General features: G+C 42.3%; 1 protein-coding gene across 2 annotated transcripts in view; it reads left to right on the top strand.

The window, feature by feature from the left end:
• Positions 1 to 558: 558 nt before the first annotated feature.
• PPP3CA (protein phosphatase 3 catalytic subunit alpha) overlaps positions 559 to 24,262 on the top strand; it is a 171,038-nt gene continuing 147,334 nt past the window's right edge. The window contains exon 1 of one of the 2 annotated variants that reach the window (XM_030947627.1): positions 559 to 613. Coding sequence is in view for 1 of the 2 variants with exons in the window: in XM_030947626.1 (XP_030803486.1) it covers positions 1,478 to 1,535 (58 nt within the window). In the remaining variant the exon portion in view is untranslated. Of the gene's footprint in view, positions 614 to 905; positions 1,536 to 24,262 lie in introns of those variants that run through there. The other variant, XM_030947626.1, reaches the window with a different exon arrangement.

The following is a 24,262-nucleotide window of genomic DNA, read 5'->3' as shown; positions in this document are numbered from 1 at the left end:
TTAGTCATGAAATTAGTCAGGAATAGCTCCTCCTGAACAACATGTATAAACAAGCCCATAACAATATTTATATTGTCTGGAATGGTAGAGGACACCTTCACAGATGTAAAGTACTTTCCAATCCTCTAAGAAACATGAAGCAAGAGTTGTTGTATTTCTTCCAGCTGGGGGCGGCGAACACTTCTCACCCATGTTTGGCCATTCCGCTTGTCCTCGCAGGCCCATTTGAGGGGACAGTGGTGTCCCAGCATCGAGGCCGAGCTCTGCAGGCTGCACCAGCCCATGCCCCGAGATGGCGTGTGCCAGATGCGCTGGGCAAGACACACAGCTAGGGGAGATGGATGTATTTTTCCTTTATCCGAGGGGATGAATCAGCAGCCCCCCGGCTCAAGGATGCTGTTTAAGAAGATTCCCTTTCGCGCAGGCCAGCCCCGGTGTGCCGGTACCTGCGTGTCACCTCTCCGGGGACGCCGCACCTCGGGGCGGGCACACCGCGGGGCAGGCGCTTGGAGCTCTGCGCGCCCGCCCGCACCAGCGCGGGCTGGCGGGGCACGCAGGCGCGGCCAACCGGGCGCGGTTCTCGGCGCGCAGCCGCCGCCTCCGTGAGCGGCAGGTATTAGGCTTCTTCCCGCGGCCACATGCAGGCCGGGCTGTGCCGGGCTGTGCTGTGCCATGCCATGCCATGCCACGCCGGGCAGGACCGTGCCGTGCCGTGCCGTGCCGTGCGGGCGCTCGGCGGGAGATGCGCGGCCCCGGCGGGCGGGCGCACCTGGGCGGTGCGGCGCGCGCGGGGCGGGGCGGGGCGCCGGCAGTGAGTGGCAGCGCGGCGCAGGCCAATGGCGGCGCCCGGGAGCGGGAGCCGGGCGGGCGGGGCCGGGCGGCGCGCGGGGGCTGCGCGGAGGAGCGTGTGCAGCGGCGCGCGGGGCCGCGGCCGGTGTCGGTGCGAGGCGCGGAGAGACCCTGCGGGGGCGGGGGAAGACACGGATCCGGATCCCGATCCCGTGCGGCGGCGGGCCGTGGTGGTGGTGGTCGGCGGCGGCGGGAGGAGCCGAAGCGGCGCGCCGCGGAGGAAGGAAGCGCAGGGCTGGCCGCTGCGTGTGCAACCTGGCTGTTCCTGCTGCCCGCGTCCACTCGCGGCTTTTCCTGCCGGCGCTGCCTGACAGCCGCCCGCCGCGGGTGTTGTCGCCGGGGTCTTTGGCGGGGGGGGAAAGAGCGAGCCGTCCTGCACAGCCCGGAGGCGTGATTGAAAGCCAGCAATAATTAACTGGAGGAGGAAGAGGAGGACGGGGGTGGAGGAAGACGAAGGAGGAAGGCACCGCGCGGCAGAGCCCAGCCGAACCAGCGAGCGGCGGCGGGACGCGGCAACTTCGGCCGCAGCGGAGGAGCCGGAGCCGTGACCGCAGCGGCCGCCGCCGCCTCAGCCCGCGCCTGCCCTGCCCGAGGGGGGAGAGCCTCGCCGCCTCCCCGGCCGCCGGACATGTCGGAGCATAAGGCCGTCGATCCCAAGTTATCGACGACGGACAGGGTAGTGAAAGGTGGGTGCTGCGCCCCCGCCGCCCTTTCGGCCGCGTCCTCCCGCCGGGCCCCCTGCAGGGGTCGCGTCCGTCCCCCCTTCCCCGCCAGCCCCGGGCAGGTACCGCGGGGCTGCCGGCGGCGCGGCACCTGGGAAGGGTGGGCTCGGCCCGGGGGCTTGCGCCGGGCCCCAGTGGAGGGTTTGCGGCTTCCCTCGCCTGCCTGCCCGGCGCTACATTGCAGCATTTCCCCCCCTTCCTCCCCCCGCCGCCTCCCCCCCCCTCCGCCTTGAAGGCGCTGCACAGGGCTGGCGTGAGAGAGAGGGGGAGCCCCAGCTTCCTCACCCGCCCCGGTGCCTGGGGGAGAGGAGGGCAGGGCTCGGCCCCCTCCCCCAGCCCGCCCGCTCCTCTGGGCATCCCCCATTCCTCCTTCTCCTCCGGACCGCGCTCCCCGGAGCCCCCCCGCAGGCAGCGCCGCCGCCACCGCTTGTCACTGCCGTTCCGCTCCCCGCATGCAGCAAGGATGCCTGGAAGCCTCCCCGCGCCAGCAGCCGGGGCTGCGCTCCCACACCGAGCGCCGCTGCTGGGGACCGGTTGCGCCGCTCGGCTCCGCCGTGCCCCGCTCCCGCAGGGCCGCCCCCGCGGCACCCGCGGCGGGGATGCCGGGCGAGGGGGAGCGGGCCGCGGGCGTTGTGGGAGGCGGCGAAGGCTGCTTCCTCCTCCTCCGCCTTCTCCTCCTCCTTCTCCTCCTCCTCCATCGCCGTCTCTTGCTGACGGCCCGGCCTGCTAGGATGTGAAGTTATCCGGCGGGCGTACCCTGTCCGTGCTCCCGCGTGTGCGTGCGGATGGCCGTGAGGGTGCTCGGCACAAACACGGGTGGGCTCCATGATCTTTTCTGTGCTTCGGTGGGACGCGTGTGCTGCCAGCCTCGGCCGTATAAACAGATGAGAGTTTGGGTTGACAGCACGTTGTGCTCCGCAGTACAGACCAAGGTTTTCTTTACTGGGGTGATGCCTGATGTAAATTGCACATGTGCATTTCTCGGTGTGTAGGAAGTGCACGTGTATTTAGTGATCTGGGGTTTTTGTTTGTTTGTTTTTTGTTTGTTTCTTTCCTTCCGCACTGGGCGCACAGCCAAGTGTAGCCAGCTCTAGTGTATTTCATCCAGTTAGGTTGTAACCCGTATGCTACGGTGGACAGCACAGATCCGAGGTGCAGCATGGATGTGTTCAGATCCTGGGAAAGCTGGAAATGGGAATGGCCTTGAAATACATACACTTCTCTATTTACATGAGTGTATGCCAGATTGAAACACTCAGTGTAAATATTATTTGGGAAGATGTGTTATTTATGGTTTTGTGTTTATATTTACATTTACCATCTTACGCCTTTTCCCCTCTTACTTCATTTTATGCCCCTCCAAAGGAAAGTGTAGGTATTCAATATTGGAGGAAACATAATTGCAAGACTTTTAAGAAAATAGCTTAAAATTCACCTTTGACTTGTAATATCTGGAATATTTACAATTTAAGCTTCAGTCTATTATATCACCCCAAGAGTAGGCTTTAAAGCCTGTGTTTAGCTGATACTTGTCTCCTGTAGAAACTAAAAATGGCCATCCTGTTAGGAGATTATGGGGTATCTCTTTTTTTTTTTTTTTTTTTCAATTTTTTTAATCTGCGTGGTCCTAGTACATGACTAAACGTCCTGATCTTTGCTGTGGCCAGCTTCCTTTGGCTTAAGACAATGTTTGTAATGAACAGGAATTATTTCAGTATTTACAAAACCTTTAGTACTTTCAGCTCATCTAAATGTGTTTTGTCAGCAATTGCTCTTTGTGTTTTTCCCACGTGTAAATGTCTCAAACATATAAAACCACTATTTCTAAGAAAACTTAGCAGTATGTGTAGTTAAATACTTTTATAATGCAGCTCAGAGAGAAATCAACTTGGTTAAACTGATTTCAAGTCTTGAACAAAAAGAACATAGATGCTGCTTGGGTGTCCATTGCCCCTGCTAACTGTTTGTCTCATAATGTCAGTGTTTCAGTGTAGATGTGAAGATCTGCTTAACTGGTTCAGGCATCTATTAAATATTGAAATCCTTTTAAGGTCTTAAAATAGCATCTGAAGAGTGTAGTACACAGTCAAGTGATTGTTCATAGGATTATTCTTTGCTGCATCATAGGCACTTCACACTGCCTTCCTATGGACATTAAGGAAGTCAAGAAACTGATGGTAATAAAGGAAAGATCACCTGGTTGTTTCTGTCATATAGGACATGATTTTTACCCTCTTGAGATGAACAACTGAAATGGGCTTGCAATGTTAAATTAACACAGAATAATTAAATTAAAAGTTACATTGTAAGGACCTCTATAAGTAGTTGAAGTCTTGTTATTTTAGAGAGAAAAAACAGGTACTGTAACACTGGTAAAGTGTAACCTGAGAAAGCAAGCTAGTTCTTTTAAGTTAGAATATCATATAAAACCTTACTTAAAGGAAATGCCTTTAACATGGATGTAGTCTCTGGATTAAATTTTTCCCTCTGCTTGCCTGTGTGGGATTTTTTTGGTTTGATTTTATTTTTTTTTTTTTTTTTTAAATCCTCTCGATTGCTGGTGTGTGAGAGGAGATGTTTCCTACTAACAGTAACTCTGAGCTGGCTGGTGAAAAATCCTGGCTTGGCACTGTTACGTAACAGTGGGATGGGCTTGGGGGGATTACATTTCCAGCAGCTTTGTGCAAATTGCTTGTGGCTGAGAGCTGCTTCTTCGGGGGGTTGCTGTGGGTTTGATTTTGTTTTTTGCTTCTCGTGCTTAAAACGCTCGAATATATGGAGAAGTGGAGCTCTTTCATAGGCGAGGATTTAATCTCATACTCATTTTTCTTTGCTTTTTGAATTATCTGAACTGTGCTTGAACTGATTTGACTCAAAAATAAAACATGCTTTTGGGATGTGGGGAAAAAGGCTTGGGAGCCCCTAATGTTTTTAATGTCTTGGTCTTCTGGCGTTGTTATGCATATCTTACACTGTCATACAATAAGAAGTGTAAAGATGAAATTCAGGTTTGTGTGTAATGGTAACTTTCCAGAAGCAAATTAACTCTAGTTAAAATTGACAAAACTGTCTGTTTTGTTGGGCTAAAGAAAAAAGTAAAATTAATCCAGAGAATGCAGTTATGGTTTGAGGGGTACTTTCATTTTACTCTGGTGCTCTCCTGAAGGTGGTATGTATGTTGTGATGCAAATTACACAATTCATCTTTACTCTGAATTTTGTCATGCTGTAGAAGAGCAACGCTTTGGTCTCTTGACTGCAAATATGATAAACTGTATATTCAGGTGCATTCAGAAGTTTACAGGATCAAGGCTCAGGACACCATACTGTTGCAGGAGGTGCTGACTTGAGGTGCTTATAATTAATTGAAATTCCTTGCCTTTTTGTTAGTGGTATGGTGCAGCTTTCACTTGAACAGACCTGTCTTAAAAGTTAGTGTTTTTCTTCAGGACTGAGGAAGCTATTCCTTATCCATGCTGTTTCTAACTCCTGAGACTTGGCAGCCAGAGTGTAGGCTTGGTTGTTCTTGTGAAGGTAGGAATACCTGTCCAGGGAAAACTGGACTGAGGATAGTAGCTCATTTCACATGGTTCAGCTGCCTGATGTCAACAGCTTTTGCTCACTACTGACATTAGCAGGATTTGAACCCCACCCAGGGGGAAGGAAAAGCCATATATCATGTTACTTGACCTCCTCAACGTGTTTTGTGTTGCATTAGTGCCTCTGAGGAATACTGCACTAAAGCATAGTAATCCTAAGTAAAACCTTTGACAGTCAACTGGAGTAGTAGTACAAAAAAAGCGAAGTCAGTATTTCTTGGACATCTTGCAGTTAGTTAGGTACACTAATTGTTTTGATTCTTTTTCTGGGCAGGTCAGATGGTTGTATGCTTTTGTGTGGGTTTTTTTGTTTGGTGCTTTTTTATTGGAAGTGGAGTTTTAATGAAATAATTCTGTCTCAGTTGTTTAGAAGGGCTGTAGCCATGGCTTGTGATCCTTGGTGTTGTCCTTTCCTCTTGTGCGTTGCATGGGGAGGTGTACATGGTTATATCAGCAATTGACAACACACCATAAAACCAGACACTGCTGTCTCTGGATTTCAAACTGTGTCATTGTTAATGCTCTCCTAAAGTGCAGGCTGACAGTTGTTTGTAATGTAATATGAATGCCAGCTCACAATCGATATCTCACCATCAGTGTTAATTTCAGATTTGTGAGAGGTAAAATTGCTGTCAATAATGGAAACTCTAAACTTCATTGGTAATTCCCATTAGTCCAGGGAGACTTGTGTATATTCACCAAAGGCTTGTGCTCCAGGCTGGAATCCAGCACTGGTGAATTGCAGAAGCCTGCTTCTGTCTCTCTCTGAATCGAGTTCAATTTTTCCAGCATAGATGTGTCCTGCAAGTGCTTCAGTGTTTTTTGAGCAATTGTGTTGACCTGAACATCTGTAATGTTGGTGGATTTGGTGTATATTTTGGTGTAAATTTGGGTATTGCTTATTTATGACAGGGACTGTAAGGGTTACTTAAATAGTTTTAACTGTCTGATGCAGTAAAGGATGATAGGCCTCTCTTTTGAGGATGCTGAAGATTGTGTCTGTCTGATCCTCATGAGGAAAAAGAAGGAATTGCTTTGTAGCTGTTTCTGTTGGCATAGGAAAGCTGACTTTAATGAATTTATTGTTGTAGTACTTAGGGGTATACTGCTTGTCCTGAGGAAGACTGCATCTGGGTTCAAGGTGTACTATTAACTAGAGAATCCACCCACAGCTACGCCAGAAAGGTGGCACTGGTACAGCTGGGGATTGATTCTGTTCCTTGTCCACTATTACCTTCATTTGAAGGAGCAGGTGTACGTCCACCTCAGTTTTAGTACTCCATAGTTGCAAATCTCCAGGTACCTTTATGAAACAAGCTGTGTGAGAGGCACCTAGGAGCAGAAAACAGTTGAATATACTTGGAGAGATATTATGGTTGTTTAGGACAGAAAACAACATTGCTGTGTTATGGTTTCTTATGTATGTAACTGATTTGTTCTTACCTCATGTCCAAACTAAGTTAATACTTGTAAGATAAATAGATTTTATCAGCTGGATGACACTTAGGTGTTGCAGTCTTTGTATGTTTTACATTGTGCAAACCTGTGTGTGTATGTGGGATGTGTGTAACGCTCGTGAGGGATTATGAGTGTGGTGCTGAGAAACTGAAACAAAACCAAAGTACAGTCTTTGATGACTATGTGTAATAAAGCTGGTGATTTGTTTTAATTTATGAACTCACTGAGCCTCTTAGTCATTAAGATCATTTTGTAAATAAGCCCTTTAGTGAAACAAGTCTTTTGCTGTATAGGCATAGAGGAAAATTGTGCACTTGCTGAAGGGTGCCTTTCTTACAGAGTTATTGCTGCACTGCATAGGTGGGAGGCTTTTCTTGTGCTCTGTATGATGAGTGGCTTGCTGAGTGTGCTGAGTCGTAGGACTGATGTGAAGTGAGGCACAAAATTGCCTTGTTTGTGTGTTAAAAACCTTTTGTATGCTTCTGAATTCCATGTTGGCTAAAGCTGCCTTCTGTTGACTGAGCCTGAGTAGGGAGCTGGTGCTTTTAATACCACTGTTTGTAATCTTGAAATAGGAGTACATACTGAATGATATCAGCATTTAACTTAATTGGAAGATATGAGCCAGTTGAGGTCATTTTCTATAGGGGGATGTTGAAGAGAACAGTTGTTTTCTCTCTGTTATCCATACCCAAATTGAATGGTATTTACTTCCATCACATGTATCCCACTTAGAGATGATAGTTGTTGCGTGGATATGCTTGCATTGCAGTGCAGGTTGTGGCAGGAAGATCATGTGTAAAATATATTTACCTTTATTTATTTAACTTGGTATTTTAAATTATCTTTTTTGTAGTTCTAGGCTTCTAGAACTCTGCACAGTGTTTTCTGACAGGTATTTCTAAAGGGATTTTCTATCAAAAGTAATTTTGGGTAATGTCAGTAAATAAGTACCTGTAACCTGGATACTGCCAACTCATCTTCCCTGGTTTTTTTTTTTTCCATTTTCTTATGTTTTGCTGAGTGGCTCCTACTTATAGTACAAAAGCAGGACTATAAGTTAAATTTGCTACTCTATTTAAGTGTGAATATTAACTTATTTTAGGCTTCTAAGTGATGTTAAAGCAGTTTATAGTGGGGATTAGTTTCTTCTTCATAGCTTCAAGGAATGTGGAAAAAAGTACTTCCTTAAAAGTATTTTAAGATGGAGAGATACTGCTTAACACTTACTGTAAGCATGCCATAAAAGAAGCCACAAGTTTCTGAAGTAAAAGCCACTTCAAATCATCTTCATGAAAAGGTACCTTCTTATATTCTTTTGTATGTGGTTTCATGAATCAAATATAGGCTGTGATTTCACAATCATTCTTCAGCTGAACACTCAAATAATTTCCTCTTCTGATAATCAGTCATTTACTTTGACTTTCTCCCGTAAAAGATCACTTTCCACCATTACTGAATAGACATAAAATATCACCCCAGTTTTGTAAACCATTATACTGCATGTGCAGCCTAAGTGTGCACATTCATCTAAGTGTGTGGCTCACGGAGTGGTCTGCCACTTGGGTTGTAGATTGAGATGTGTAATTGCTGGAGGTGGTACTCCAGGTACATACTCAATGGTTTCCTATAATTACTGAGTGAAGGAAGAGACCAGAGATCATGTGTGGAAAGCCGGGAAGACAGTAAGTGCTATTATGATGGTAAATCATTCTTTTAAAGGTTAAAAATCTGGACTAATTCCCACCCTATTTACTCTTCCCCCAGAAAGCTGCCACTGTTGAAATAACACCTCCAGAGTAGTACCTCCTTGACAGTCATCTATGTGTTTTAATCTCTGTTTATAAGAGAGCTTAGGCATGGTAATGTTTGATACAGCAACACTGCTGTATGAGGAGAACATGACTGTCTTATTTAAGATTGATTTAGGATGCCAGCATCATCTCCAGCTAATTGTCAACTAACACCATTTATGTTTGGAGCTGGAGAGGAAAAGAAGCAGAGTGGAAAGACGCCACACATTAGAAATGGTGGTTTTAATTAGAAGTTAGTTCTTTTGTGTCTTGGGGTGCTTGTGTCTAAGGTGTAGATAGCATCCTTTAGGGTGTATTTAACCAGTTTTCAAAAACATTTCATTTGAAAACTGTCTATCAATCAAACTTCATTCTACTTGTAATTAAAAGCTGTGCTGAACTTCTGTTGCAGCTCCTTTTACTTGTCATCAAGTTGGGTTTTTAATGCTTTCCCCTTCTCATGTTTCAAAATGCCCTTTTCCTGGCTATTCCTGTCCTGAATTTCTAAAAACTCTTCTTTCCTCATTGCTCTTATGCTTGTTTGCTTATTGCTAAGTATGATGAGCCTAAGTGCTGCCTGGTAGATTTGAGTGATTTGGATGCATGTATTTAATGGCAGAGGTTCATGAAACACTGTATCTTTCCTTTTGGTGCATCTGTAGGTGCCTGGGGGAGCCTGTGAGAACAGGGGGAGTATATTCTGTCTTTTCTCAGACTTCTGTTGTAACTCTGCAGCCAGCTGCTGACTGTAGCTTTCTTTTCAGTGAATAGCTCCACTGTCAGTGTGCTGCTCAAGCTCTACCCAGCTTGTCACAGAAGCATGTCTCTATTCTGCAGCTCAGCTGCTGCTTGCAGGTTTCTTGCAATTTATGTTGAACACTCATAGTATGACTGTTAGTTTCAACTTGTATGGTTTGGAAAGCCAGCATGAACAGCGTGTTCTCGGTTAACTTGGAAGGGAGGTGGTATGGGCCCTCCTGCTTTGGTGCTTTTATAATCAGACATGGGAGTTAGTTAGCAATGAAGGGTAAGACTTGGTGAAGTTGGTAATACTTGAGAAGAATCCTGAGGTTCACCACAGATGAGTGGATTTTAAAACCCCCACCTTGAACTTTAGGATTAAAAGGTGCAGAACCTAGTCTGTATGGAGACTGTACCAAACCTTTGTGGAAAAGAAAGGGAAAAAACCATGCTGAAAGGGTTGTATAAAATCTTTGAGAAAAGCAGCAGCAATTTTTTCATCTTTGAGAAAGGCATATCTGGGTTAATAAAATCAAGCTTTCAAAATTAAAAAGTGCTGTAATGTGATGAAACATGTACTGATGGAGACAGATATTGGTGTAACAGTATTCTATCCTATATTCTTTTTCTCCATCCCATCATTTAGAGGCATTCAGCTTAGGCATTTTATGGCATCAGATTGCTGTTGGCCAAAATATTTTGAATTATCTTGACTTTTGCACAATGCAGAGCTGAAGGGGGAAAAAAAACCCACCCCAAATTGCTATGGAGCAAATTCTGCTACGATGTTCATCTAATACTTCCTAATTGTGCAGACTTGATCTTTTTGTACAATGTTGCTATAAGAAAGGAAGTGCACTTTGAACTTCTGATTGGAATGGTGAAAATAACATGTGTTAATAATGGCTTATGCAGATGTGAGGCTACAGAGAGTCTTACAACAGTCACTCTGGGCATTGTTCAATAGGCTTAATTAATAGAATCCAAACTATCCAAAACTAGAGTTTTGGCCTCATGCTGTGTGTGATAAGATTTTTATTTTTAATTTAGACTTTTGTATTTGAAGGTAGGGTTTACAATTCCACTTTTTTTTTTTTTTTTCTGATAGTGGCAGATAAGTAACTGTGTTGCTGCATAAAGTTTCAGGATTGTTTGTGTTTTGAAGTAACCATCATTTGGAAAGAAATCCTTTGCAGTCTAGATAGATGTCCCAAAGTGAGGAAAAGAGTCTCAGCTTCTAACTTGTTATCTGTTGCTAAGTTGGCTATAAGTACATGTTTAGCAATTATTTCTTCCTTTGGATCAGTAAGTTTCATTGTCATAGGTTTTTTGTTGCAGCTGTGTTTGTTACTTGTTACAGAGTCCCAGGCCCCTGCCAGGAAAATAGGTCAAAGCAGTGTATGTTTAGGTCATCATCTTTCCGAAGTATTTGGAATTTCTCTGGCAGTGTTTTTGTGTCTTAAAGTGGAGAATGTGGTAAAATGACTTCTAATTTTCTTCATGAATTATTTTCTTGGTAACTATAAGGAAGATAAAAAGCAGTGCAGAATTGTGATTTCTTTCTGGTCTATAGCTCTGTATGGATGATCTTGGAGGGGAGGACACATTGCTAGAGAGGAACCTATATTCTCTCATTTTCTTGAGAAATTCCATGAAGTTAGTTGAAGTAGTATGTTTCAAGTTCTGTGGAGATTTTATGCGGGAACACATGCTTTCCTCTAGCTTTTTCTCCATATGTCAAGGAGTAATGCTCCATTGGAGAGAGCTGTATCTGAAAACTATTCCTGCATCTATATGTGTATATATATATGAATTTTTCTATTTTAACCTTTTCTTTGCATTTGTGTACTTGAATCTTTATGAAAAAGTCTGATTTGGTCATGTGTAGTTCAGTTAACAAAGCAATTAAAAGCTTCTAGATGGTGATGCCTACCCTGTTCTTGGCTCCAGAGAAAAGATGTTTCATCATCATCTTTCAACTTGAGACTTTCAGGCAGCACACCTCTTTTCAACAAAAAAACCCCCAAAAACCAAAAAAACAAACCAAACCAGGATTTATTAATTGAATTATCTTTTTATTACTGGAAAAGACAATTTTGATAATTTAATACCTGTTATTTACCATGATTTTGTAAGTAGTTTAGCATAATTGACAATTTGAATAAAGAATCATTCATGCAAAATCCCTTCCTATCCCCCAAAACACTCAAAACCAACCCATGAACAGAAATTAGAAAATAAAATAGGATTTAAATAATTTCTTAGTCTTTTTTCCATGATGCTTGCCAAGTTTCAGTTTGATGTAGATTACAATGGTCATACTGTGTTACAGTCTTTAAAAAAGTGCAACTGGTCATTAGCTGCAATGACATGAACAGCTGTAGTATTTTATGACAACAGCTGGGAACAATCTAGTTCTCTTCAATAACTTTCTTTTGTTGTTTCTTTCATGCCATTTTTAAAATGAGAAAGCAAGATTACTGTATTTGTTCTCTATTTTACACCAGGGATTTCTTCAGAGGCACTGGTGGCAATTATGTATCAAAATACGGCATTGCTGTTTGTGACTTGGAACATTTCCCTCTGCAGGACCTGTTTCATAACCCGCTGAAATCTGTGGGAGTTGGAGTCTTTCATTAACTTGCGTAAACTGTGAATCAAGTTGTCATCCTAGGATTTCTTATTTTGGCCTTCCTTTTTCAGTGCATGATTTCTCTTTGGTTTAAACTACTTTGTTATATTTGATCTTTTACAGCATTAGCACTTACTTTAAGAGTGAGCTAAGTGCCTTACTACTTTGCAATGCTCATTTACCAAGTGAGGATGAACTTGTCTGTTTGTAGGTGGCTGGTTTGCCAAGAAAGTTTGCCTCACTGTTGCTCTCTCTTCAGAAGTGTAGTCTAAAATGCGTTCTGTGTATGTGCATATGGTTGTTCTTCATTGTTGGAAAAACAAGCAGAAGACTTCATGTATATGTGTTCTTTCTGTGTCCCTTTATAAAGAAGTTTTCTTTAGTTATGAACACATTTGGGTCACCTTAAATAAAATCTGTTTAACTTATTTTTCAGCTATAAGAGAGTAACTTATGGGTAGTACCGAAGATGTAGAGCATTATTCACTTCCCTGAGAAACCTGCTGTTGTGTGTCACCCGGGTGGTGGTGTCTGTGATTCCTAGAGGGGAGCCTAATGGCATAACATGGTGTATTGGGATGACAGGTGGAGAGTTTGGGAGGAAGAAATGAAGAGCACAGTGGGCAAGGGTGTGTATGTTCAGTGCAGTGAAGTGTTACTTAAGGGAATTTAGAACCAAGGTAGTTCAAAAATGCAAAGAGAGCTGTTTTGGTACTGCTTTGCCTCACAAGCTCTGTTGGCTCAGGTGAGTATCCTGGAGGTGCCTGTACAGCAGGGCAGGAAGCTGAGTGGTAACTTCTGGGGAACTTTACTTTCAACAAGCAGAGAACTGGCAAAGGCAGTTGGTGAAATTTTTAGTTAGTCATATACTCTGTGTGTATACCCCTAATTTTGATTTAGGTTGTCAGAGAATGAACTTTCTCCATATTTAAAAAAAAAAGTTTACGGAGATACAGTGCTTATAGTTTTTGTTAACCATAACACCTTTTAATCTGTAGTTATGTTATCAGTAAGAAGGAGGGGAAAATGACTTGAGGATGCTGTGTTTGGAGCATCCTGAGATAAGGTTACTTTTGGTAGTTGTAGGAAAGAAGTGAACTCAAAAGAAATCCCATACTTGTACTACAAAAGGGGAGAAACCTGCACTCATTTCAGTTGAGAGATCAGTTTTAGCTTCTGGGCTGTTGACTACCTCATCGGGTATGGTTTGATTTGGTTTTTTGGTTCCCCCCTGCATCCCCCCCCCCGATCATTAAATCTTCTTTCCACTTCATTGGAGAAATAGTGTATCTGTAATTTTTATGAATGATGTGTCAAAGTACCTTTCTCAGTCACTCTCAATGAAAAAGCACAAGCTCTGACAGCTTCACAGAAGCCCAGGATAGTTAAGACTGGCAGGGACCATCTGGAGATCATCTGGGTCAGCCCCAGTTCTCTCAGCCTTTCATCACAGGAGAGATGCCTTGGTCCCATAAGTCATCTTTATGGCACTTTGCTGGGCTCTTGGTAATTGGTCCATATCTCCTACAGTTTGTGGGACATGTGAAAGTACATGGAAGTTAATTTATGCATATAGAGAGCTTGTACATTAGGGAATAGCATACTTTAATCTATTTAACAAGGTACTGTTCCTTCCCTGGAGCTCTGACTCTCAGGTGACTTACCTCACATGTAAATACTGTTTGTTTACCACAGAGAAGATGAGGGATATCGCTGTCATTAACAGAAATCTTAAATGCATGTGAATTTTCTGTACACTTAACCTCACATCTTGTATCCTATTGTAACAGATAATATTTTGCTGTAGGTTATTGGTATAACCTTGGCTGATCTCAGAAGTACTGCCCATCAGCAAGTTACTCTGCAGATATCTTTTTGGTTATTGTTGTTTATTCTGTTGATTTCCAGCATTTGATGTTTCCCTTTAGATCAGTTGCTCTGGCTTCTGAAAGTGTGTTAGACTCTTTGCCTTCACCCCTTGATTTATGGAGACAGAGGTTTTTATGGGTTGTGCTAGAGAGTTTGCCAAGAGCCTTCAGGGCTGCATAAAGACAATTGGTGCCAGCAGGTTGATAGAGGTAAATCCTCTGCTAAGCACTGGTGAAGCCATACCTGATGTGCTGGATTCAGTTCTGGTCTTCCCAGTATGAGAAAAACATGGACATACTGGAACAAGTTCAGTACTGGTGCACAGAGATGGCCCTGGGAAATCTGAGCGAGCTAGGGCCACTGAGTGTGGAGAAGACAAGGCTCAGAGAGGCCTTATCTGGCTACATGAAAGCTCATTGTAGGAAATGGAGAACGGGCAGCCAAGCTCTTCTCAGTAGTGCCCAGTGACAGGGCAAGAGGTCATGGGCACTAATTGACAGCTCTCACAGTAAATAACTTTCTGCTTTTCAAGCACTAGCACAGGTTGCTCAGAGGTTGTGGAGTTCCATCCTTGGAGTCATTCAAAAACCATCATGATGGGGCCCTGTGCAGCTGGCTCTAGCTGGCCCTGCTTGAGGACAGGTGTGGTTGGAGCAGCTGACCAACAGAGGTCCCCTTGCAACCTCAACCCTTCTGTGATCACCTTTTACTCAGCTCTCTTAAGTGGATAATTAAAACGCTTGATCAGTTCAGACACCTTTTAACCGAACATGAAATAGAGAAATCTCCCTTAAAAATGCAAAGTTATGTTTGCTAATAAGGTGTTCTACAGGAAGAATGCTTTGTGTGATTGAGGGTCCACCATGTAACTAATTATCTTGGCATAGCAGCAAGATATGTTGCATTGGAAAGATAAATATATTTATGAGTTAATGCATCCATATGTAGCTAGTAGTGTTGCTGGCAAAAGATTTGCACAGATCACTCTTGAGAATTTTCAGAATCTCCTGAGCATGTGCAGCTCTGGCGTTTGGTGCAGCTTGGAAGCAGGACAGATAGTATGAGCACTCTACTTCACTTTGGACAACTGTAAGAAAAAGGGAAAGAAAGCTTTTATATAAATCTTCCATAGTTACTGCCAGTGTTTCTAATATGACTTTCAGAAAGGTCTATGTTCTAATTACTGGAAGGAAGTAGTTATCTTTCCCTAGTCCTTGGTTTAGATTTTTTTCAAAGTGGCATGACAATTGAAATTGAGAGGGATGGCAGTTGTCTTTCAGCACTGACACTCCCCGGCATATTTTTCCTTTGCTGCTTTCTCATGTTTGTTTCCTTATGAGGGTGAATGTTGCCCTTTAAACCTAAGTTGCCCTTTAAACTGAATCTTGCATGTGTTAATCTAAAATCAAACCTGAGATAAGGGAATCTCTTGATATGGGTAACAGAAGATGAATATAAGCATCTGGAAAAGTTCAGAGTATGACAGAATTATGCTGATTGTTTCAGAAAAGTTAGTAGAGCAGCCATATTAGAAGTTTTGAGCATGTTCTGTAGGTGGCATCACCTTCATGGATGAGTAATATGGATAATGGAGCTAATATTTTGTTTTGGAAGTGTAGCTTCCAGGGTTGCTCAGTTGATTAGATACATTTGAGGAAAAAGAGACAGATACTGTAATTTAAAGCATGAATTGCCTTGGTGTAGTATAAATGATAACATAAATTAAAATCTAGGGCAAACATACATCCCCATGAAAGAAGCTCTGAAATATTCTGTGTTGTAGGAGTCTGGGAAAGCAACAGGCTGAATTTATTATTGGTTCAGTATACAACAACCATCAGAAAGGATGCTGCTTGAAGTTAGGGAAAAGTCACAAGAGGAGTTTGAATTACCTTTTGTTTTCTTCTTCAGCATCCCCACATTTAGGTAATTGAAAGGAGAAAGGAGTAGGTTCTCACTACCTTCAGTAGTGAGTAGGAAAGGTTCTCACTACCTTCAGTAGTGAGAACTGCTGAGTATGATAAATGACCCAGAGAGGATAGTTAGTTATTTATTCATGTTTGTGTATCTGCAGCACTGTAGAAGTCTCTGTCAAAGGTCTAATTTCTCTTCAAAGAAACCGTCAGAAAAATGGTCCATATAGGTAATGTGTTTGTTCACAGTAGGACTGTACTATCCTATGAACATCTTCCTGAGATCAAAAGGTGCTCCTAAACTTTACTGTAGAACTGGAAATAGAAAAATCCTGGGTGTTTGTGATTAGACAGTAAACACAAGGCATGCTGCTAGTTAGTTTCTGACAGAATAGCATCCCCTGCTTTTGTAAGAGTGCCTGTTTCTGGTTCAGTGGCACTGCAGATGGAGAGGAGTATGTGAACCAGAACCACTCTGTAAGGGAAAGGTGAGTGTTAAAAGCTTTCTTCTTGAAACTCTACTAATTTCCTCTGCAGTGTTTAACTTCCCATTCAGATAGGGAAATAGCTGTGGGTAGTGTGTCGCCAGGCAGGTGTTGCAGAGGCAAAAGCATTAATACTTTTTGCCGCATACTGAAAAGATTCTGAAGCTTTAGAAGACTTTTTGCCTGTTTTCAAGCCTGTAGGAGCCTTGGGTAACAGGTTACTAACTCTAATTCCTGAGTTAACTGAACGCTTTTTAATTATTAAAGGAAAAAAATAGCCAAACCTAAGATATACAAACCCTTCTCCCCAAATCAACAAACATCTTAGAAAAATTATGCATCTGTATATGCATAATTATGCAAAAAATATGCATATTTGCATTTTTCTTCTTTCCCTTTATAAGCAAATTTGGAGTCTTCAAAAAAAAAAGGATGTTTTCTTGCATTGGTGGCCTAACTGCTATAAAACTTGTGTTAGTATGGACTGTTTAATGTCATGCCTTTCTCCTGTACCAAGAAAGTAGTGATGACTGGAATGCATGTCATCAACTTCTGTAATCAGGGTACTTGAAATATTTACAATACCGTGATTATAGTAAAGCTTATTATGTACACATACACACACACTGTAGCAGCCTTATATATTTTGGCCTTTCAAGTTTACATCCTCATTTGTCTGCTAATCTCATGTGGGGTTTGCTTTTATCTAAGGTACTTGGCAAAAATGAATAAAATATGAACTTCTTTATCTGCTATGTGAGGTTTGCCATGTGGACAGTTGCAGAATATCCTAGTGAAATGAAACAGGAGAAAAGAGCAAAGTTTGAAGAAGTTCACAGGCCAAAACCAAACACTCCAATGTCTACTGAAACTAACAAATTCTGTTTTAGGGGCTTGTCTGTCAAGAGTCTAAAACCTTTTCCGGATCCAGTGAATGGAATTGAGCAGCAGAAAATCCTGGAACAGATTTGCTGGAAAGGCCTCTCTGGAAGGACACCTCAAATGGCCAGGACCAGCCTGTACAAAAAAGTACTCATCCATGTAATTTTCTGTAGGTGTGAGATGCAGAGGAGTTTCAGGCCAAGACCTGTTGGTCTGATCTGTTTTGTTTCTGTTGTGTGCAAGAGCTGTGATCAGTTGGTGCCATGCTTGGCTAAAAAGGCCAATTCTTTGTAGACACTAGTCCTGCTTCTTGTTTCAGATCCTGATAGTCCGTCCAATGGGAAATAATAAGGTATCCCAGAATAATTACACCTGTAGTATTTCCTGTCTGATAGGCAAAGTTCACAGAAAACCTTCTAAAGCATGACTACAGACTCATTTAATTGAATCCAGATTCTAAACTGGGCATACCTGGACTGAGTCCAGGGCATGAAACTGGAGAGGATTGGGTGGCACTAATAGATGGTGTTCTCCTGTAACTGGATTGCCAGGCATCTGTTGCAGGAGGCATTAGAGAATGTGCCCACTCAGTGGTAGTCAAAGAAACTTGGATTACTCCTTGCTGGGGATCTTGTAGAACTTTTTATGCTGGTGTCTGGAGCTCTAAAATGAGGCTGTTGTAAGTGGTTTTGCTTTCCTGGCACGAGGGCAATAGCCACAGCAAGAGGATATGGATTTTTGCTTTACAGGTAGACTGAAATTGTGGAATAAAGTCCTCCTTTTTCCTGCTTGGATGAAGGGTGATCCTAGATCTTATGCTCTGTGCACCTGTGTAAAACATTTGTTTGACCTTTCCTTTTCTCATGCAGTCTATAGTCTGCTTAAACCTGGGTGGTTTCATGTAACTTGTACCAAAAGTGAAGTGCCTTTTTTAAAAAAATTCAGTTCATGTTTTTTGCAAAAAGAGGACGATGTAAGAACAAGAAGTGAAAACAAATACTGTTAGAAAATCATGCCCTCATGTGTGGATGTGTGGCCATGTAGCTTTTGTCTTCCTTGAGAACTGAGGGTTTCTCTTTCATGCTTGGCTGAGTGATGTGCCCTGCCCTGTTGGGCTGTGCAGTCTGTCTTCCCTAACAGGCTGTAACAGGTTTTTTTAATCTCTTTTTGAGAATTTCCGATTTTGCTGGCTGTTTATTTTTTCTTTTTAGGTGTACAGTCCCCTCCCCTAAAGGTTGCCTTTTGTATGCTGATGTACAAAAACTACCTCAAGGTTTTCTTAAAGAATAGTGGAAGCAGGCCCACTAGTTCTCCCAGGAGAAAAGTGCAGTGAGGTCAGTGGTATTCCTTTTACTTCCCTTTTGGTTTTGTTCACTCCTATGCCTTGTAAAACAGCCAGGAAGATTTGTCACAAATCATGTTTATTTCTTCTTGTGCAGAATATAATCCAATGTTGACTTTTATTTTCCTTACAATAAGTCTTCCAAAATCCCAGCAGCAAAGTCACAAATGGCATTTTATTCTTCTAATTTGGAATCTGGTGCTCCAATCTGTTAAGTCAATATTGCTGTCAGAATAGTGCCACTTGTTATTACCTGTCTGGTGAAAGCATTGGATTTGGCATGCATACATGTGTGTTCTACTTGTACAGTTTTGGTTTTTTCTTAACTTAGAGTATATGTATTCCCTGCCACCTCTCCTCAGGTCTAGGAAATAGGATCTCCACAACTAGGATTCTGGAACAAAAGCAAGGTTTAATCTTTAAATGAGAGCATGAATTGTTACTGTAAAGCCTTGACTCCAAATATAGTCAGTTGTTGTGTTTTCAGTACCAAATCTCTTCCATCTTCTCTGGAGGAGTCACAGCTTCCCCTTTTTGTCTCCTTTTAAATGACAATACTTGTTATCTTTTATTAACTTTACTTGAATTGTTATGGATGGAAAGTAATGGAGCTGCCTGCAGAGTAATATTTAAAAGTTTACGGTAAGAAAAGTTTGAGTCTGTTGCTTTTGCAGCACCTTTTGTTTTTGATTCGTCTTCTCTCTGCTGTAACCTCACTGAAATCCAGAGTCTCTGGCACTGAGAAGTGTGTGAAAGGCCAAAATGTCTCATTCAGACAGTGACTCAGATGTGCAGTCACTTAACTCTCCAAAGGCTTTGTTGTATCTTAGAACCGAGTGTGCACTGCTCTGGTGTTTCAGACCTGGAGGATGTTCATGGGCACTCAGCCAAGTACAGATTATCCCAACCCTTGAAAACTGCTTGGATCCCAGTATAGTTTGCAGTAATTTGTTTTTATATAGCAGTGATTAATTAAGACAAATACTCTCCGAAAAGCCTCTTAAAATTTTAGAAAGAAGAGGTTTTATTTTCTCTAATACATACCTTCCTAAGGCAAAGTGATTATTCTTTAAGATCTGAATCTTCTGTGGTGATTGTTCTCCCCCAAGAAAATCTGTGTGGAATTAATAGAAGAGCTGTATATAGAGAATAAATTGCTTGCAACTTCTCAGATAAAGTGTTGTTAAAATTGAAAGCATCATAATTTTACAGCATTAGGGAGAACTACTGAGAAATAATTTTTCATGTTTTTACCTTTGATCACATGGCAACAATTAAAAAAGTGGTTTTGCATTTCAAGTAGGAGTTGACATTGCTATTCATGAAGGCTTATGACTTGTGCATTCAGTGAAAAGAAGGACCAAGATTTGTCCTGTCTGTTTGCAGAACACCTTGTTCTGTGGGTTAGAGATGATGGCGTGCAGAGGGAGTGGTAGTGCTGTCTGGAGAGGAGCCCTTGTGCCACTTCATCTTCCCTTCCACTTTTATCCCTTGCCTCTTCCCATCCTCCCCCCCACTTTTTTGTTTTACTGAACTGTATCAATTTGTGACATGATCCCAAAGATGATGAAAACAAAGTGTATCGAAAGGTTGGTGTTCTTTGAGATCTGGTGCCAGAAAGCTTTTGGAAAAATACCCAACTCTAGCAAGTACAGAAAATCAGATTAAACATTATGTGAGAGACTACTTCCATTTTGGTCACTGCAAAAGAGGAGAAAATTATATTCTTATAGCACTTTTCTAGCTGAGATGTGCTGTCAGGAGAATCATCCTTATGGGAATATTTGCATACAGAAGTAAAAAAAGTTGTGTAGGTCTAAGTTGGGATTCCTTTTATATATATGTCACTTTTAAGTTAGTATTGCTTTTTTACAAAGAAGCAACTTTCTGTCTAAAATCAATTAGCTGAAAAGAAGCTGAAGGGGATATTTGTGGGTGTTTATAAAACTTTTTCAGTATTTCATACTGGAGCAGTATTCCTAAGCCTCCCCATACTGGACTGGACATGAGCAGAAATGGACCAGTCTCTTTAATCTTGTTTAATAAAGTACTTGCTTCAGCTGTACAGAGACTGTTTTGCTTTTAATTCAACTGATGTAAGGGCCAGTGAAGGCTGTCAGGTGGGTGCATATCTGCAAGAGGCAGTGGTTTGGCTGCTAAGCGTGCAGAGCAGTCACAAGGACGGGTGGTTTAGCACAGCCTCTGTGGCTTACTTGGACTTTGTGCAAGAAAACCTCCCTGGGGAAGGGTGACAAGCTTCTGCCTGAGTTTGTGCCTGAGCCAGCTAACTGAAGTGACAAGTGCAGCCATTTCTCTTTCCCCCTCCCCCTTTTTAAGTTTTTTTTTTTTTTCATTTGCTGATGCAGGTTTGCGGTATGGCTGAGGAACCAGTGACTCCACACATTGGCTGTGGGTCTCTCTGTACCAGCAGTCAGTCCTTTCTAAATGTATCAGATAAGCAAAACAGTTTATAGAGGGCTGAGTAAATTCACTTAAAGACTGGTAAATACCGTTTGCCTTATCTCTGTTAACCTAAACAGTTTCTGTAAATGGCTGCTGGTAAATGATCTTCACTGAGTTCTATGAAAAGAAAGTATTTAGTTCTAGATTAGTTCAAGAGGCCAAAGGAGTTTACTTGTCTGTGATGGTGAGTTCTCAAGTAAATCATAAAATCATACATGGGTGGTCTGGAGACAAGCTAATTAAATGTAGTAGGAATCTTAAATTCAAAGACCAAGTTTTCTCTTTTTGTTTTTCTGTTCTTAAAAGGTTAGTTATTTTTTCCAGAATGATGTAATTTGGTGTTTTATGGAAGTTATTACCAATACCTAAAAAACTTGTATGCACTCAGAATGATTAGAAGAGCAATTGCAGTGTAGTGCTTTTGTAAACATCCGCAAGAGGCTGGAGTTTGATACTTTGTTGTTTTGTAGAAGTGGAGTCGGACTGAAAAGCTTTTTCCTGCTGACACCTCATTTTCTGTTCCATGGTCAGCTGGAAGATAATTAAGAGGCATAGTATCCTGCCTGTGAGGGAGGTACAACCCTTGAAATTTTCTTGCAAAGCCTAGAAGATGACCTGTTTTCTCAGGATCTTGCCTAAAGCCAAGTCCAAAATGCTGGTTTAGTAACTTAATGTTGTATTTTTGGTACTGGTGCCAGGTCTCATCTTAGGATGTCTTGCTGATTAATATAAAAGTTGCAGTTCTTTTTAAATTTTGTCATCCTCTTGCTTTAACTTGGTGATATAAAGTACTAGGAACATCTCTGTCATCTGTTTTCTTTTGAGCTGTGAAATGCTTTTTGCTTTATAATTTATAAAAAAAAAGTATGTGTTAAATTAATTCTACATCCACCTATTCTTCTGGGGGCGATGGAGGGTGACTGCCCAGGTTTTCTTAACTACTGAATACCAGTAACCTCTGCTTGCCAAGGGTGTCTTGGTTGTTGTTCCCTTCCATGCGAGAGCAGGACTTGCTGCTCATGGCCTGGTTCCTTCTGTAGTTTCCCACCATCCAGACAGAGCAGCTTCAGCATTTCTGGTGCTGTTGCCATGATTCCTGTAACATAATACAGGTCAGGAGACTCTCACCTCATGTTAGGAAGGACCTGTGATCCTCTGCATGTGTAGGATTAAGAGCCTCTGTGCTGCTTTAAAATGTTTTTCTTTCTGTAGAAGGAGGAAAGAGAGAAGCTGAGGGTCTTCTGCTTCTGCTTCCCAATGTGAAGCTCATTAGCTGATTGCTAAAACTTAGAATGATTTCATCTGTGATGCAAGGCACAAGTTTAACTACTTAACCAACAAACTAACTAACTAAAGTCACTATTAAATATCTATTTTAAAATGAAGAATCATAAGACTGTTTTGTACAACATCTGATAGCACATCTGAAAATTGTGAAGTACAGGTATTGATGTGCTTGTCCCTTTTTGTTGACTTCTGCATATTTGAAAAACGAAAGTAACTTCTTTAAAAAGATTTAATTAGGTTGAGCATTTCAGCTTTTTAAATAACTACATGCAGTATATGAACTATTATATTCTCCAAAGATGAAGTGTGACAAAGAAGTTGTGCATTTTTTAAATCAACAAAGGAGGAAGTAGACTTGCTATATTGCCTTTTAAATAGAATATGCTGTACATTTTGGTTTCATACAGAAATCTTTTCCTATACTGGAAACTCCTGAATGGATGCAGAGCTGCCCTTACACTGGAATGTGTGTCCACGTGTAGTGTAGGAACATTTGCTTGTAAATCTCATTACCAGTGTTGCAGCAGAACTTTCTTCTAGCTGTGTTCAGAGCATAGGCTCTTGTGACTTTAAAATATAATCCTTACTGTTTATGAGTGCAACACTGAGAATGAGGCCTCTGTAAATAGATCCAAATCCATATTTGTGGGTGGGAACATGGGAGGTTTTATGGTGTTTTTTTAATCTGATATCTTGAGACAAGCAGCTGCCTCTAACATCACTCAAAGGGCTGCAAAATTGAATTAATCAGACACGCTTCTTTGACTGGTACTTGGAAACTAATAGCATCCCTGTCACTGTCCATGGTCAGCTGAATTTCACCCAGCTGGAAATCCCAGCGGTGTTCTCTGTTCATAGTGGAGAAAACTGAGCCACTGGCCAGACCTTTGCCTCTTGACCTTCTGCAGTGATTTCCACCTCCCCTGGGAAAGTCTCCTGCTCACTGAAGGGTGAATTATTTGGGCCTTGTGTTTGTAGGAATTGTCTGTAATCGTGGACATCCTTAGTGGTTAGAGCATGGAAGATTATACACCTAGGCTTCCAGGTTGATTTTTTTGCATCCATCTCTCTTTTTTGGGACCAAATAATCCAGGCTGAACCGAAGTTACATTTGGCCTGATGATTTGTGCCTCATTAGGATCAGTTTTTTTTTTTTTAAATACAGAATGTACATGTCATTCATATGTTGGAAATATTCCAAGGGAACTCCAAAGCAGAAGAACCAAAAATTAAACTAGCTAATCACAAAAGACCAACACTGTTTTCTGCTGGAATTATGATGCTGGGAAAACTTCTCATAGTCCCTGCAGATGAGTCAGCAATGCTCTCCAGCCAGGAGGGCCACCCATGTCCTGGGGTACATCAGGCACAGCATCACTGGCCAGGCCAGGGAGGAGATTATCTCGCTCTGCTCTGCACTGGGGTGGCCTCACCTTGAGTCCTGGGGGCAGTTTTGGGCACCACAATATAAGAAAGGCATTAAGCTATTAGAGAGCATCCATAGGAGGGTAAAGAGGCTGGTGAATGTCTGGAAGGGAAACCTTACAAGGAGCAGCTGAGGTCACTTTGTTTTGTTCAGCCTGGAAGAGGCTGAGGGGGGACCTCATTGCTGTCTTCAGCATTCTCACAAGGGAGAGCAGAGAGGCAGGTACAAATCTCTTCACTCTTGTGACCAGTGACCAAGGGAATGTTTGGTATCAGGAAGAGGTTTTTCACCCGGCAGGTAGGCGGGCACTGGAGCAGGCTGTCCAGGGAAGCAGTCACTGCAGCAAGCCTGTCTGAGTTCAAGGACTGTTTGGACAATGCTCTTAAGCACATGGTGTGATTCTTTGGGTGTTCCATGCATGGCCAGGAGTTTGACTTGATGATCTTGATGGGTCCCTTCCAACTTAGCATATTCTACAATTTTAGTCACTGACTCTGTCCTTTGAAGTTCAGCAAAAAAATGACAGTACTTGAAAGTCTACAGGTGCAGTATGAATATATTTCACATAATGCTCTTAAAGTCTGCCAGGTTTCCTAGTTTTTCTAACATTATATATAAAACTTGGAAGACGTGAATCTGATAGATAAAAGGTCTTACTCCTTATTTCTGTATGGAATTGTTTAAAGGTCCATTGGAGTCTGCTAACTGCAAAACAGAAAAAAAAAAGGAACAAATTTATCCACCCTAATGTAGCATCAGTTATATGTACAACATACTGTAACCTTCCAAACTGGCTTGAAAA

Source organism: Camarhynchus parvulus, chromosome 4 (genome assembly GCF_901933205.1).
Source record: "Camarhynchus parvulus chromosome 4, STF_HiC, whole genome shotgun sequence".
Lineage (NCBI taxonomy): Eukaryota > Metazoa > Chordata > Aves > Passeriformes > Thraupidae > Camarhynchus > Camarhynchus parvulus.
This window is presented reverse-complemented; position numbering and strand designations above follow the sequence as displayed.